The sequence below is a fragment of the Trachemys scripta genome, chromosome 22 (genome assembly GCF_013100865.1).
Source record: "Trachemys scripta elegans isolate TJP31775 chromosome 22, CAS_Tse_1.0, whole genome shotgun sequence".
NCBI lineage: Eukaryota > Metazoa > Chordata > Testudines > Emydidae > Trachemys > Trachemys scripta.
Window position 1 is genome coordinate 9,991,660 of NC_048319.1, and position 17,129 is coordinate 10,008,788.

General features: G+C 45.9%; 1 protein-coding gene across 1 annotated transcript; it reads right to left on the bottom strand.

The window, feature by feature from the left end:
• Positions 1–2,804: 2,804 nt before the first annotated feature.
• On the bottom strand, positions 2,805–16,171 carry MUC16 (mucin 16, cell surface associated). The gene is made up of 20 exons (XM_034755594.1): positions 16,168–16,171; positions 15,821–16,124; positions 15,106–15,278; positions 14,696–14,722; positions 14,379–14,521; positions 14,185–14,252; positions 13,607–13,779; positions 12,697–12,723; positions 12,261–12,403; positions 12,067–12,134; positions 11,505–11,674; positions 11,023–11,186; positions 10,212–10,279; positions 9,018–9,172; positions 8,323–8,483; positions 7,384–7,451; positions 6,002–6,177; positions 5,834–5,878; positions 4,717–4,796; positions 2,805–3,393 (listed from the first exon to the last, which is right to left on the bottom strand). Exons 1-20 carry the CDS (start codon positions 16,169–16,171, stop codon positions 3,295–3,297), a joined length of 2,316 nt encoding a protein of 771 aa, XP_034611485.1. The 3' UTR covers positions 2,805–3,294.
• Between the last annotated feature and the right edge of the window lie 958 nt (positions 16,172–17,129).

A 17,129-nucleotide genomic window follows, 5' to 3' on the forward strand; every position in this document is an offset into this window, starting at 1 on the left:
CATCCTCATGCGATATGAGAATATCATCCTTCTTTCCAAATACAGTATACAGAACAGAAATATTTATTTAACACTTCTGCCTTTTCTGCATCATTAAGTTTTACCATTTCCATCTAGTAATGGGCCTAAAGTAGGACTTCTTTTGTTCCTAATATATTTAAACTCCTCCTTTTTGTCCTTAATCTTGTCATCAATGGATTATTCCCTGATGGCTTTAGCTTCCCTAATCAATTTTATACACTTCATAACTTCTAAAGTATACCGATTGCTACCTTATTTCCCCCTTTTTTCAATCACATTTTTCCAGCTAATTTTTTCATCCCAATCAATTTCATTCATAGTTTCCCACAACTTTGGGAAATTAGCTCTTTTGAAGCTGTGTGTGTGTGTGTGTGTGTGTGTGTGTGTGTGTGTGTGTGTGTGTGTAAAATATTACTGGTTGGGCCTGTCTTATTTGTTCACATTGAATGTAACCAGGTTTGGGTGCTATTTTCAATTTCTCAGACAGCCCTTTTTTATTATTAAAGGTGGCTTTCCATAGAAGGAAAAATCCAATTTAACAGTCTACCTGACATCTTTAATCTCCGCTGTGCAGAAGGGGTTGTTTGATGGCCATTTGTTTGATGTTTGCAGTGTTGTTGTAGCCGAGTTGATTCCGGGATATGAGAGCGACAGGGTAGGTGAGGTAATATCTTTTATTGGATCTTTATTTGCTTGAAGTTAGTTCTGAAAGACTCGGCTGATTTTCTGTTTCCCTAGAATTTGTTCGGTCAGTGGCACCGGAGAAAAGTTTGGGTGTAAAATGCTCCCAGTTCGGGATGGCTGTGAATGCACTGCTGTGAATGGCTGCACTCGGTACAGGGCAATGGAGAATCAGGACCTCAAAGTTGCAAGTAAAAAGGCGGCCACGAGTCGGCCTGATTAATCCAATTGTACAAATACAGTGGCCAGCTCCCTGTTGATTAAAGTGAACTGGACTCCTTGTATGAGGTGTGTTTTAGTCAAAGGAGCAACAGCCCCAGGGCTAGGGCACTAGCCTAGGAGGTGGGAGACCTCCTCCACCATAAACTTCCTGTGTGACCTTGGGCCTTTACAAATCTGGTTTGAGTTCTGTGTCTCAATCCCCTTCCTGTAAAATGGGGATAATTGCACTTCCCTGCCTCACAGGGGTGATTGTGAGGGTAAATATACAGCAGAACCCCGTTTATCCGACTTAATTGGGACCGGGGCCAGGTTGGATAATCCAGAGGATGGGAAAGTGCAAAGCTGCAGCGCTTTCTAGCAGGTACAGGAGAGCTCACCTGCTTCTGGACACATGTGCGCTGGTTGATCGGTTAATACAGAGAGCCAGCTGATGGAGGGTCAGAGAAACGGTGTCCTACTGTATTAATGATTGTGAGAAGCTCACATACGACAGTGATGGGGCCATATACGTATCTAGGATGGATCATCCAGGCTGCTCAGTAGAGCCCTGGCTCTCGGGGCGCTGTGACTGTGGCGGATGAGAAGAGCAGCAGGCGAATGATGGAGGCGCTTCTGGAAGGTTGGGGAGAATCGGTTTAATTGTAATGGACTTGTTCTAAACATGGGAATAATCCCAGACCTAGTCAGCAAAACACAGAGCCTCTTCCCTCTGGGATTTCAGCACATGTGCCCAAGTGCTTTGCTGAATTGAGGCCTTTGGGTGGGTGTGCGCCTGAAGTGAGCGGCCCCACAGAGGGCAAATGAGACATGCTTCTCCTCACGAAAGCAGGGTTGCGTTCGGTGAAGTGGTAACAGCCCCTGCTTCCATTGTTTACGAGTGTTCTCAGCCCAGTTCCCCTTTTGTGGCCTATAATGATTGTGTCTGTTGTTTGCTGCCCCCGGGTTTATTTTGTAGCAGGTTCTTTGAAATGTTTACCTGCAGCGAGAATGCGTTTGGAAGCAGACTTTCATGTGTGAATTTCAGGCTGATGAAAAGGTATCAGATCAACAGTCCTGGAGACTGGAGACCTCTGTTTGTCCACAGAACGGAGATAGTTGGTGTTGGTCCTGCTTTGAGCAGGGGGTTGGACTAGATGACCTCCTGAGGTCTCTTCCAACCCGAATATTCTATGATTCTATAGCGTGAATGACTGCCAGGCTGGTTTCCCCCATCTTGCCCTGGCCTGTGTCAATCTTGTTCTGCCAAGATTACCTCTGAGAGGTGAGAGAGGAATCCGGACTCCATGATCCAGTCAGTCCCTGGCGTCTCCACTGAGACTGCCAGCAAAAGGGAACGGTACTGCTAATTTGAAGGTGATTTTTGAAGGGACCAATGTGTGTTACATAATCCAAAAAACAGCTCTCGGATAGTATCCGCTTTCAGCCACTGCTGACTTGGGCTTGCTATCCTGGGAAAATGCTAGTAACTCTCTTGTTAATAACAATCTGCCCCTGACGGACCAAACTGATTGGATTTATTTCAAGGCTTCTTTAGGGCCAAACTTGGGCATCTTTTCTTCGATCCCACCCCAAAGACTACTCTGCCACTTCGGCACCCAGCCAAAAGCAAAGAGAGCCTCGCAAAGGGATTTTTTTTTTAAGATGCTGACTAAAATAAACTCCCAGCCTTATTGGAATGATTTCTGATACTTTATTTCTGAATTGCAGTCTGTGTTACAGTATCTATCCTGAGTGACATGGGACAACAGTCTCACAAATTCACAAAGGATTATATTTAATAATGCATCTTTAACCAAAAAAAAAAAAAATCTCCTGGCATCATTTAAAATATAAAATTATTTTTTTCATTTGTTTAAAATATATACACATATAAGTTTTTAAATGATAAAGCAGAAAACAAACAAAGTAGAATTAAAGTGCTTTTTTCTTGGGTTTGTTCATTTACAATAGTTAGTAACTAAAACACCATAAATGAGCATAATTTTAATCTCCCCCTTCAGAAAAACTACATAACACTGAGGAGCTCTGTAGACTGCATACATCTAGCGTTCACTTCATTTTCTGTTTTATTTTTTTGGATGTATAACATTTGCTCAAAATCCCACAGTGTGTAAAAAAATAAATATCTATCCCCAATACATCTTCATTGCTGGCAGTTTTCCACAGTACAAAATAATTGCTGGGATCAGTGCAAAGGTTTTCTGTATAAAGGCCACAAGGAAAGATGTGTCTCGGGCTAATCATAATTTACTAAGGGAAAAATAGAAAATTCTTTACTGCAGTTGTAAACATTTTTTCTCTTGGTGGATGAATGAGTCAGTGAGAAGAGACACTTCTGAGTGCAAGGAGTTCGTCTCGGCAATACGTTCGTCAGTGCATTTTTCTCATGTCCAGATGTGGGAAATAGACCCCGTATATGCTCTGTTGGACGTCGTACAAGCCTTCCTTTCTTCTCAGACAAAAGGCAATCTGGTGGGAAGAAAGCAACGTTAATGTGAGAAATGTGAGCCTTTGTATCACCTTTCCTCTGAGGGCCTAAGAGTGCTTTACCAGGTCGGTAGATATTATCCTCATTTTACAGATGATGTGACTCAGAGGCAGAAAGGTAAAATAACTGACCCAAGGCCACAAAGCCAATCCATGGCAGAGCCTCCAGTTTCAGCCCCTAAGGGTTTGTCCCCACGGGGGGGATCAACATGCAGAGATCGATCCACCGGGGGTCGATTTAGCGGGTCTAGTGAAGACCCGCTAAATCGACCTCCGATCACTGTCTCGTCTACTCCGGTACTCCACCAGAACGAGAAGCATAAGGTAAGTCGATGGGAGAAATTCTCAGCGCGGTGTAGACTCCGCAATAAGTCGACCTAAGGTACTTTGACTCCAGCTCCATTATTCACGTAGCTGGAGTTGCGTAACTCCGGTCAACTTAGCCCTGTAGTGTAGACCTGCCCTAAGTCTCTCTCCTTTCCAAAGTTCCCTGTTCAGAATGGCCAGCTGTTTCCTTCTTGAGCATCTGAGTACAATTAACCAGTTTTCTCTTTGCAACCTTTGTTGGCCTATCTGGAAAGCAGGATACACAGCTTGGGTTGTGAGAGCCCTGGGAACAGAGGGCACTAAAAAGGAGACGCTTTCCTCCCTACCCTCAGGCCCCCAGTAGTATCCCTGTTGGGAGATTAGAAGAGGATCCACCCATCCACATCCTGTGCAGCAGAGATGCAGCTGGAGTCTGACCCTGGAAGGGGACTTCAGCTTTCTTCCTATTGCTAAGAAGTTGGAATGGGAAGTGTTCAGTGCAATTCCTGAAGATGGTCATTTGTGTAAAGCTATTGAAAACTTCTGCACTCAGTAGCTCTGTGTCCTCACCATTCTGCAGAGATTTAGGGACGGGAAAGTGTTTAAGAAGAGCAAGAAAAAGAAGCCACTGGTCTTTCTGGGGGTTGACATTACCTCTACTTTCCTGGTTTTCTCCATATCCCTCCTTTATGCTCTTCAACCTTCTTCCTTAATAACGTATTCAATGGGTCATATTCCTCTCCTCGCTCATGGGAGCAGTCCCAGTGGAAGCCACACAAGTAAAGCAGGGAGGATTTGGCCCAAAATGCTTATTGTTTTCCCATGTGTATTGCCAGCCCGCTTGTGTTCCCTATTTGCTCCTAGCTTACTAATTCATTGGTAGGATTTACTTTCAATGTGTCTAAATCAGCCAGAATGCCCGATTCCCTTCTTTCCAGCCACTGGGCCACAATGGTACCTGTGAATCTGAGGCGGCAGGACAGCTGAGTGGCCACTTACCAAGAAACACACGAGGAGGAGGAGAATCAAGCCAAGCAATGCCGAGAGGCAGATGAGGATTATGGCCCAGAATGGGAGCTCTGGAAGGACAAAAGGACGAATTACAGATCTCTAAATTCACAGTCATTTGGGTCAGAAACAAGATTACACACAAGGCCCGGCGGGTGATTTGGCAGAATTCTGACTACGGCCAAATTTCAAGGGCACTTCTCAACTTAAAGGGGCGGTTTGAAAATGTGGGAGGGGAAAAAAGCTGATGTTAAATGCTGCCTATGTCTTTTCAGGGTTACTTCTCTTTATTTAAGTGCCGTAATCATGGGATGGATGTGCAGTGGCCTGTGAGTTTCTAGTGCAAAAATGTCCACGTCGGTCAAACACCGCTCCATCGGGCACTAATTGGGCCCTCTGTTGGCAGCTGCAGCAGAAAGGCCCAGGCCTGAATGGTTCCTGGGTAGCAAACTCCCCTCTTCGCCATTGATCAGGTCTCTCGGTCCTTCTTCCTGTTCTCTGTCTGTGGCATGCAGTAGGTTAGTCTCCTGAGGCCTGTAACACTTGGATCTGATTCTGGCTGGTGGGCATGGTGGGGGGTAGCTAGGTGGGGCTGGTGGCCTGTGATGTACAGGCAGTCAGACTAGATGACCTGGTGGTCCCTTCTGGCCTCAAACTCTGACTCTCTCTAGGTCCGAGGAGAAGCCTGGTGGTGCAGGGGAAGCGGGTGCTGCTCCTCCCCAGGATGTGCTGTTCGGTGGATAAGCTGTAGTCCTGGGTGGATTTCCCATGAGTCCCAAGTGTGTAATGGTTTCACCATGGCCAGGCTCATTGCTCTTTTGCTGCCAGTATTGGCGAGGTCGAGTTTTACAGGCCCAAATGGTGACTGGAACAACTGTCACAGTTGTGCTGTCCCCAAGGTATCTGCACCTGCTACTCATCCATGTTTCTAACTGCCCCGGCTTGAGTGCTGGCTCCCTGCTGGGAGACCCAGTTCTCTACACTCTTGTCCCTGAAGCCATGGAGACGTGAGTCTAACCCCACATCTGTGCATGTTCCCTATTAACTTTCTGATGCTTAACGTCTGTTCAGTACCTTTAACGCGAATTGCTTCTCAAAAAACACTTACCCGATCTACCAGGCTCTCCTGCCATTGTGTTGAGAGGAGAATAATCTGGAAAGAAAAGAGGAACTTGTGAAGAAAAGGAGAACAGCGAGAAAGCAGGTTCAAAAACGCCAGCAGAACCTCAACCACAGCAATGTGCTCTAGGTTCCAGGGCTCTGACCTGCCACTCACCATTAACAAGCAAGCTATCCTTGTCTAGCGTGTAGCTGTCCCCCAGCTGAGTGACTCCGTTGGTGAGATGTTTAAACTCCTCATACACTTCTTCTCTTTGAAAGGCCCTGGAGGTGCTGTCCAGCATAAATTTGCAGACGGCATTAATACCAGTGTAAGTTTTCCCGGAGATGGGCCTGGAAAAGACAAGTCACAAGCCATCAATGCAGGGGGAGGAACGCGACAGAGCATGCCGAAATGTACTAAGTGAGCTAGACCAGGAGTGTGAAACAGGGATGTAAGTCAATGGAAAAGGTGATAAACAGGTCAGGGCGGTGTTCATGCAGATCTCAGAGCAATGTTTCATTAGCCGCAGGCCAGTTTTCACTGTAAGTTACCTCTCTTTTTAGAAAAAGAGGGAGGAGCTGCTGTTAGTCTTACAAAATTCCATTCACCCTGGACAAGTCATATTTCTGCTGGACAAGTCAAACTCTTGCCTTCTCCCCCCAGCCCCACCCCAATCATCATCTGGGATTGTGGAGAAGGGTGGGTTAGTGGGTTTTGTGCCTGGGCTGGTCAATTTTCATTATGTTTTTGCAAAGCTGCTTAATTTTGAGTTTTAGATGTGGGTGAAATTATCTGTTTTTGCCTAGAGATGAGTTGTGCATGAAAATGACTTTCCCAGCACAAATAAAAGCACTTTTTTGGCATTTGCAGAAACATTTGAGGCAAGGCAAAAAAATCATAGAATCATAGAATATCAGGGTTGAAAGGGACCTCAGGAGGTCATCTTGTCCAACACCCTGCTCAAAGCAGGACCAATCCCCAACTAAATCATCCCAGCCAGGGCTTTGTCAAGCCTGACCTTAAAAACCTCTAAGGAAGGAGATTCCACCACCTCCCTAGGTAACCCATTCCAGTGCTTCACCACCGTCCTAGTGAAAAAGTTTTTCCTAGTATCCAACTTAAACCTCCCCCACTTCAACTTGAGACCATTGCTTCTTGTTCTGTCATCTGGTACCACTGAGAACAGTCTAGATCCATCCTCTTTGGAACCCCCTTTCATGTGCTCCAGCCCCCTAATCATTTTTGTTGCCCTCAGCTGGACTCTTTCCAATTTTTCCACATCCTTCTTGTAGTGTGGGGCCCAAAACTGGACACAGTACTCCAGATGAGGCCTCACCAATGTCGAAAAGAGCAAGCGTGAATGTGATTTTCTTTTCCCTCCAGTGAACACCCTCCATTCAGCTCCCTGAGGTTTGGGCTAGGGCAGACAGACGAACACAATACCCTCAAATAACATGAACCAGCATAGGCTCCTGAGTGAGACTTTCAATAAATATTTCGTTGGAATGTAAAGAATAACAATTCTTGTGTGACACAGCCCGCGAGAAGAGACATACCTAAAGCTTTCAACTGAACAGCCAGCGAAGTAGTTCTTGACGCTGCTATTTCTGAAAATGTTGTCAAGCTGGGTGGAAAAGGAAAAAAGAATGATTGCCATGTGGGCACAAATAGGAGTGTATCAAATTATGGTTGAACAAGAGAAAGGAGTACTGGTGAAACTATAGCAGGGTGATCACTCCGCTCCGGCCCTGAAAGGGTGAAAGCAGCCCTGGAGAGGGCTGCAGCAAGGTAAGAGGGATTAAGAATGGCTGGGGAAGTTGAGTGGGTCGCTGACCACAGTGGTGGCTGGCTTAATGAGGGCCTAGCTGGCCCTTATAAGAGGGCTGTGGGCCAGAAGCCAAGAGACAGTCTCTCTCTAGTGGTTGAGAGGGATGGGCCTGGCTGCTGGGAGCTGAGCCAGGTACCTAAAGTGGAGTAGGGCTGGTGGAAAGGCCAGAGGAGCTGGGGAGCTCCGGCCTGGAAAACCCCCAGGCTGCAGGCCTTGCTAAAGGCCGAGAAGGTACTGGGGGTTGCGGAGGGGCAGCCCAAGGGTAGGCAGAGGCAGCAGGTCCAAACCCTCCTTGCCAATGATGAGTGGCAATTACACTGCAGTCTGCCCCAGTGAGCGGGGGCTACATGGTGACTGGCAGTAGCCCAAGACTGAGGCGAGGTGGGGATAGGGGGTTGGAGGTTCCCTGGGGAGGGGAGGCCCAGCGAGTCTGCGGGGTACTGCAGGGGGCAGAACCCAGAGAGAAGGGACACCGGGGTCCAGGAAGGACATGGGGGCCAGCGGCAATGTGAGACTGCAGAGGGCGCTTCGGAGGCTGACAAGTTAATTCCCTGGACGACCAGCAGGAGGCGCCGGGCCGGTGAGTCATCGCCCCGTTACAGAAACCAAGAGCAAAATTCCCACGGGACCAGGATCGGGGCCCATTTGCAGACCCTTAGAACTTTACCGCTTGCTCAATCATCAGCTTGTTCAGTCGGTGAGGATTTGAATTGGGTTGTTTCAGTTCGGACGAGTAGAAGAGGTTAGTGATGGTGAAGTTTAACCTGAAAGTCTCTCGCACAGCACTGACGGGCGGCTGAGTGACTGGCTTAATAACTGGCTCCAAAACTGAGAAGAAAGAAAAGAAACCCGTCAAAAATACAGTGAAGAGAAGCAGGCAAAGGCCCATTGGACCAGAGCTGTCCTGGGTTAAGATGGGGAGCCTGGAAGGAGCCTGGAGGCATTAGCTGAATTTGAATTTCCGTGGGATTTGGGTGCCAAACTCCATTAATTCACCTCGAAAGCCCCAGTCCTCTAGTGTTTAAAAACCTTCCTGTCGTTCCTTAGGGATTTCGTATCTCCTTTTTTAAATTCAAAACATCCAAACTTTCTGAAATCGCAATGAACGGTTTCAGTTACCCCTCCCCTTGTCTAACAATGAAGGACTGTGTGGGTCACGGGGGACCCGACATGTTGGATTGAGCCAAACGGGATGGGCCAAAAAACGGGCACATGCGATCTGGGAATTCACCGGCCCAGACCAGGGAGGTGGAGACTTCTCGGTGGAAGAGAAGAAAGGCAGAGACTTTCTCATCTGCCACGGGGATTTGGATTACCCAGAATGAAAGTCAGGCAGCCAGCTCTTCTATATGGCTTACATACCATTCACGCTGGCTCCCTGCAGCTGGTAGCTGCCTCCCAGCCATTGTGCGCTTGCATTCCTCGTTCCGTCCTGAAAGGCGCTTAGAACGGTCTCCTCGCTGCGGTTGGGCGCTGGCTTGAAGTAGCAGTGGCAGTCGACCACTACAGAGCCAATCCTGGGGGCAGAGAGGTCAAGGCTCTTAAACAAATCGGCCCTCAGATGATCACCTTTTTATGGGCCATGCTAATGGAGGTTTTACAGAAAGCTGGTGCTGGATACAGCCCTGGAGACACGAGATTTGCTCTTTATCCACAGACCAGCCACCTGCTCCCCTTACAAAGTCTCACACCAGTGTTCCTACACCGGTAGGGGCCAGCTCTGGGGGCTAAAAGAAAGGAGGGGTTTTATCTCTATGATCCATTCCATTCTTGTCCTCTGCTGAGATTGCCAACAAGCGCTGGGATTTTCAAAGGGGCCCTAGAGATGCTCAAATCCCCGTGAAAGTCAATGGGAGTCGGGTGCTTAACTCCCTTTGAAAATCCCAGTTAAGGATACCTGGGAAGGGTTTGATGTGGAGACTTATCTAGTGGGAACTAGAGTAAGAACCACCCAGTTCATTCCCCATGGGCCACCGACCCTCCATGGAATACAAATGACTTTTGGTCCCCCACCAATGCGGGCTAGATTCAGACTGTTCCCTGGAGGTGAGAGGGGTGGGGAGTCTCGTGACCCAGCTCCTGGGTCTCCTTACGACCCCAGTTTTGTGAAGAATGCTAATTGCATGAAATGCCAAGTAAGGAAACAGGTAGTTTGGTGACAGTTCTGTTGGCACTAGCAGCACATCCAGGGGTTGGCAGAGCTGAACCCAGGCATGTTCTTGGAAAGGAGTCCATCTCCAGCTCATCTGTCCCTTAATAGCCAGAGTTCATGACTCGCTCTCAGAAGTAGAGTCTGACCCCTCGGGAGATCAGCTACAGCATGGTGCATGGCCTCAGGCCTTTTACTGATTTTAATCCCTGATATTTAAACCCTGGGCATGTGCGTGAGAATGAAGAAGTCAGGGAGTGGCTCCTGTGAGTTATTCAGACAGGGCGTGAATTAAACTGCATGTCAAACTTTGGAGCAGAGAGGACTTCTGCAAGGGAGCAGGGTACCCAGGGAAAGGCATGAGCATCTGCGCACTTTAATAAAGAAAACTGAATCGTAGCACAAACCTCAAGCCTGTGACGCTGCAGTACAGGAATCTGCCTTGAAGGTCACTCTTTTTGTACAGCTGGTTAATCTGAAAGAAACACACCATTAGCTATTTCCAGTAGTAAGGGGTGACCTCGTGCCTGATGCTTTAGGGCAGCAGAAAGACCCTAACATGGTTGAAGATGTGACTGATTTTATATTTGAAACGGGCATCGTGTGGTACGTGTTCTCATGGTTCCAACTTGACTTTGAGCATGGCAGCCCTTCTTCTCATCTTATCCCATCACCAACAGAGATTATCATTGGCTGCCATCTTGGTTAACGCTCCAGCGATCGAACGGACAACCTGCAGAGTTAAGAGCATCCATTGCTCTTTCTCTAGGTAGGGGTGTCACAGACTCATGTATTCTATGGGTCAGGCATGGAGGAGGACCTGTCGCACACTCACTGGTGGGTTACACCTGCATATGTTGGGATGAGTTTGTGCCTACTCCTAAATTTGGTCATTAAGGTACAGGTGCCAACAGGCTGGGTTTAATAGACGGCCTCCGCCTTGTCTCTTTTAAAGGTGATCCAGTCTTGTGATTCCTCTGAAGCATGGAGACCCCCCCTCTAAGATAACAAATCCTGCAGCGTCTCATGAATTATGTTACACAACGCACAGGCTCTGTCGGGACTGGCAGCAGCAGCGCTCGTTGAAATTTGAAACATTGACAATTTCTTTGTCCACATTTTGAAGGTCAACAATTAAAACTTCTCAAACTGTTCCTGGAAGTTGGTGTGAAAATCAGATGGAACAGCCAAGACGGCTTTTGAAAGGTGGCCTCTCACCTTGTCAGCAATGTCTTTCTGTAATGCTTGGTAGGCCGAAGACGTCGGGTCTGGGTTGGTTAGGTTTACATTGATTATTTTGAAGTTGAGCAGATACCCCACAGTCTCTGGAGTCACCGTGGGAGGAGGTTCTGTAGTAGTAGCTATGTCTGAGAGGCGGAAACCTACATAAATAAATTTGAAAAAAAGGGTTAAGGGTGGTTTTTGAGAGCAGTTTTATCCACCTAAGTAAAGGCAATTGGAGTGGGTCCTTGTTTGATTTAGATGAAGACAGCAGTGAGCTTTTTAACCTAGCTATTAGCTAAATGAAGAACCTCCATGAAAGCACCAATATGCTGGCCTGGCTTAGTCCTTGTGCCAAAGCCTGTGGACTGCCATAAACTGGAAATCATCGATGGAAGGGGAAGTTCATCAGGTGCTATTAGAGAGCCCAAGCCCCGATGAAGCGAAAGCATGAATTAAAGTTCTCTCTGGATGTTTACCATTCACATAAAGGCTGTTCTTCTCCACGGTGTAGGGTCCGAGCGTGGTGATGCCCTTTGTCATGCCGCTCAGCTCATGATAGAGCTTCACTCTGTCAAACGTGGCGACTGTGGAGTTGTTTTTGTAGCTGCAGACTGCATTGATCCCGGTGTCCTTATTATTCGCAGACCTAGAGAATCACAGGGGTGCTTTAGGGCACGGCTGACGTGGACAGAAAATCACCGGCCTTATTTATGTTACTGTGAAAGCTGGCGATTGAGAAACCCAGCCACAATCAGTCTTCATTCACAATCACAACAGCTGCATTGCAGAGTTGGGGGGGGGGGTTTAATTCACAGAACCAATAATAAAATGAAATCATGAAGGTTTCAGGGGGTGATTTGAACATTAATATACAGGAGCCAAGGCAGGAAGAATTAAGTCATAAAGACACATGGGCAGATCTCAGTTGGGGGAAACATGTGGGTTATAAAGAATTATGCTGCTTTACAACCAGCTGGGGTCTTGGCCCAATTAGTGTCTGTCAAGAGAATGGAACCACCCCTACAACAGAACTCTTACCTAAATGCCATCACTTTGCATCCAGTGTAGACCGGGCCAATGCTGCTGTTTCTGAGCAGAGGCTCAATCTGTCAAAGAAAAGATCATTTCCTGAGTCTGACACACGTCGGGGGGGAGAAGAGGTGTGTGCAAAGGGGAGAGCACAAGAGCCAACAAATGAAACAGGCCGGGCAGCGTGTGTCTGTCAGACTTACATAATACAGTATTGTTTTCTCGGTAGAATTGAATTTGCGGGAACCCGGTGTCCCCAGGTCTGTGGTGTAGCGGAGGTTGGTTAAGGTGATGTTCAGTGTGAAATGCCCAGCTGTTGGACTTTGGGGGGTAGTGAGACTCAGAGCTGTGATATAAGAGAGAAAGGATCGTAACATAGCAACATACAAAGCTGTCTGCACCCTCACATGCATCCGAGGAAGTGGGTATTCACCCACGAAAGCTCATGCTCCAATACGTCTGTTAGTCTATAAGGTGCCACAGGACTCTTTGCTGCTTTTACAGATCCAGACTAACACGGCTACCCCTCTGATACTTGCACCCTCAAAGACAACCCCAGTCCCAACAGAACTCTCCACTCCTACAGTGCTAATTTTCCTGCGTTAGCTTTAATATGAATTAATTTGATAAAACACTTACTCGGTCCAAGAAGTGCTTCATTGTATTCTGGAAAGGAACAGAGATCATCATTAAGAAACAGGGCTATGGACAGAGAGACTAAAAAATGAAAGAGGATCAGACAACAGATAACTCAGGAATGGACCGCCAGAAGCCAAGCGCTGCAGATGTGTATCTATCAAATAAGTATCTCTGTTGCTTAAGAATGACTGTATTTTACTATAATCTCAAAGAACAGCAACTCGGGGATAAAAGCTATGTGTACTATTGGGATAAAATGTTCAAAAATACCTAAGTGACTTAGAAGACTAAATCCCAGATATTGTCACTGGGACCTAGTCTCTTACATTCCTCAGGTCATTTCTAAAAATGGGACTTAAGGTAAAAATTTTAGAAGTGCCTGTAGGACTCAGAAGCCTAAATCCTGCCAATCCATGGGACTTGGTCTCCTAAGTCATTTAAGTGTTTGTGACCATTTTACCCATGTTCTTAAATAAGGCCCTGATTCAGCAAAACTCTTAAGCTCATGTTCATCTTTAAACACATGTCATTCCATAAACATCAATGGGACACTTCTGTGCTTAAAGTTAAGCACGTGCTTAAATGCCCTGCGGAATGGAAGCCTAAGGCCCAAGCAGGCCATCTCCCACTTTCCTGTATTTTCCACGTCCCCTTTCCATCTCCTGGGGAATTTCTCTTGTCCTACTATGGCTGTTGTCACCCCAAGAAGGAGTGTTTCCATGGAGTGCAAGGAAATCAGCTGTTTTCTGAGCTCACAAATATTTTACTCAAGTCTGGACTGACTTCTCTGCTGTGTGGATGTCATTTTGTCCTGTACATTTTTCCGAAGTTTCATCTTTTTTATTCATGCGCGTTAAATCAAGGAGCGATGTGAGCGCTCCCTGGAGGTGTGAGACCATCATCCGATTACCATTGACATAGAGGCTCTTGTTATCCAGGTTGTATTGCCCTAACGTGGTGATGTCCTTCGTCATGCTGCTCAGCTCCCGGTAAACCTTCACTCTGTCCAACTTGGGCGCTGTGGCCTCATTCCTGTAGCTGCACAAGGCATCTACCCCGGTGTCATCCCTGTTCTTCACCGACCTAGGGAATCAGACGTGATGAAGATTTCTGTTAGTTAGTGCCATTGTCTGTGTTCACTCCTCAATATGATATTAAAAAGAACCAACTAAACAGAAGCCGCACTATCCAGAGGGACAGGATAATTGTTTGAATTTGGGTTTAAAGGAAGCTAATGGAAATATCACAATATAATTATGAAAGCAATGTTATGAAAAAAAGGGTATCTAAGAAATCATAGCAGCTTTCATGACGCTGGTTCCCAGGTACTAAATGCCGGACACTGGTGGTAGTTAGATACGTGGATATTTTAAATATTAGGGAAAGTGGAAAGGGAAAGGAACTATACATTGTTAGTGATTAGCGTGTCCAGCGAACGTACATGAAGCCCTACACTGTAGCAGAATTGAAGAAGTATACCCTCCTTACCTAAATGCCATCACTTTGCATCCAGTGTAGACCGGGCCAATGCTGCTGTTTCTGAGCAGAGGCTCAATCTGTCAAAGAAAAGATCATTTCCTGAGTCTGACACACGTCTGCGGGGAGAAGAGGGGTGTGCAAAGGGGAGAGCACAAGAGCCAACAAATGAAACAGGCCGGGCAGCGTGTGTCTGTCAGACTTACATAATACAGTATTGTTTTCTCTGTAGAATTGAATTTGCGGGAACCCGGTGTCCCCAAGTCTGTGGTGTAGCGGAGGTTGGTCAAGGTGAAGTTCAGTGTGAAATGCCCAGCTGTTGGACTTTGGGGGGTAGTGAGGCTCAGAGCTGTGATACAGAAGAGAAAGGATCATAACATAGCAACATACAAAGCCTTCTGCACCCTCAAAGACACCCTCAGTCCCAACAGAACTCTACCCTTCTACAGGGCTTTTGAGAATTCCTTCCCCACTAATTTTCCTTTGATAGCTCTAATGTGAATTAATTTGTTAAAACACTTACTTGGTCCAAGAAGTGCTTCGTTGTATTCTGGAAAGGAACAGAGATTATCATTAAGAAACAGGGCTTTGGACAGAGAGACTAAAAAATGAAAGAGGATCATAAAAGAGAGAACTCAGGAATGGAGCACCAGAAGCCAAGCGCTGAAGATTCCAGTGCTGCTTCACAGCTCTTGGGAATTGATTGGTGTGTAACGTAGAAAGCTAATGGCCGCAGTGTAATGGCTTGGATGTAAAACCACTGCAGGCGTGTAAATTAATTAGATGCAATGTACACATAAACGGAGCACACAGGGTATGGAAGAGACTGCACACAGTGGATGTAGTTGTATGTATACAGTGAATTGTGCTTTTTCGATTCTTAACACCGTGCCTGCGACAGCAGTGAACACCAATGGGCCATTAGTTATTTACCATTGACGTAGAGACTGCTGTTGTCCAGGTTGTAAGGACCTAATTTAGTGATGTCTCCTGTCTTGTTGCTCAGCTCGTGGTAAACCTTCGCTCTGTCGAACTTGGGTCTGGTGGAGTCATTTCGGTAGGTGCACAGGGCATCGACGTGCGTGCCGTCGCCATTTTCCACAGGGCTAGGGACAACAGGACAAGTACGTTCCACGTGATTATTTTTTCTATCCATTTATAACATGGGAAAATTTTAAAAAGCTTCAGGAAAAAAACCATCTGCTCTTTTTGGAGATGAAATAAAATGCTAGGTAAGGAAGCTATGGGGATTGCTGACATTTTAAATCTGTCGACCGCTTTGTGAGAGAGAAATCCGCTCCTGGACCCATTTCCCTGCCTCACTCCCAACCTGCCCTTCCCCCACCCGAATGGTTGGATCTCAATGCGGTTCCTGCCCAAAGAACATCAGGTAAAATCCTGTGAAATCACCAGCGTGTTAAGTCATCAGGAAAATAACGAAGTAGAGAAGGTTTGTTTTCCCCTCACCAAGCTAACATTAACAAGGATAGATTAACATATTCGTTGTTGATCTAAGGTACTTATTGGGCCCTCATTCCTCTAATATCCAAGAGCCTCACACTTTTAATGTATTTATCCTCACAATACTGCTGGAAGGAGCAGCAGTTGTATTATCCCAATATGGTAATCTCGGAGCCTGGATCCTTACCTGTAAGCCGTCACTTCACATTTCATATAATCTGGGCCGATGCTGCTGTTTCCAAATATTGGGTTGAGCTGGCAAAGAGAGGATGTCATTAGTCTGTCGTACTGCTGATAGCACCAGATACCCCAAACTGCCCAGAAAGGCTGTGAGCCAGTCCTACTTACCGACAAGATCAAGGCTTTCTCAGTAGCATTGAACCGGGCAGAATGAGGAGATCCCAGGTGTGCATCATATTTGAAATTGGTTATGGTGAAGTTCACTGTGAAATGTTCAATTGTTGGAGCGGGGGTTGAGATTGGCAAAACAGCTGCAAAAAATGAAATAGCAGAATGAAAAATCAGTGAACTCACCCATGATGAAAGTAATAATATGGAGCTGGTAAAACAGATGTTGTTATATTGGAATAAAAATATCTTTCATTTTCCTAAAGGAACTGTTAAGCCATTATCATTAGACTGCCAATTGTATTGGACTATCAGACTGTCTCTCGCTATGCAAAATAACAATATGCAGAACTTTTTTCATACTATTTGGAAGCTTCGTTCACTGTGGTCTGCTCACAATGACATTGACAGCGTTTCCCTGCGAGATTAGATCTAATCAAACAACTGTTCCTTCTATCACTAGCGTTGGCAGAATTTGATTTTAATATTTTATAATTTTGACAGTTAATATAGAGGTTTATTTTTAAGCATTTTTAATTTTTTCTTGATTTGAATGTTCACATTTGTGCAAAATTGAATTTTAAGCTTTTAATTTTTTTATTGGAGGGGTGTCAGTGGGGAGTGTCAGACAGTAGTTATTTAATGACAATAGATACACTGATTTTCAATATCACATGTCAAAATATACAAAGTGAACATCTTTAAAGCAAACTCTGAGAAGTTCTCATGCAGCATTTTTCTGACTTTGCCTATCTGTAAATTTCCATTATTATGACAATATTCTGGCAGTATTGTTTCATCAGTTTGTGTGTGTACTGTGGAAGTGACGTTTACCGACATTTATCAAGAAAAATTTCATCCTTCCAAGCCTATGTATTACTTAGTAATTGCCTCTGTTGAATTTCATCTGACATCATGTTCCTAACATCCATAGGACCAGATTCTGCCACGTTTGGTCCAGCAGAATGCTCCCTTAATCTAAGTATATTCCATTGAATCAACGAGACTAGTGAATAAGTGAAATACTGTTCAGCATGAGTAAGGGCAGCTTGAAGCTCACATCCCCTGTATATTTTCTAAGTAATGCGGCTTTGTGTGGGTGGCTTGTGAAAGTGAAATTGACCCCAACACACACTCGGAGCGGGCAC

What these genes read in the sequence shown, in the direction of transcription:
- MUC16 (XM_034755594.1), bottom strand. An exon ending in AGGAGAGCCTGGTAGATCGG is followed by an intron (nt 4,797 to 5,833) that starts GTAAGTGTTTTT and finishes TTGTCCTTCCAG; the next exon opens with AGCTCCCATTCTGGGCCATA. An exon ending in TCCTCCTCGTGTGTTTCTTG is followed by an intron (nt 3,394 to 4,716) that starts GTAAGTGGCCAC and finishes TCTTCCCACCAG; the next exon opens with ATTGCCTTTTGTCTGAGAAG.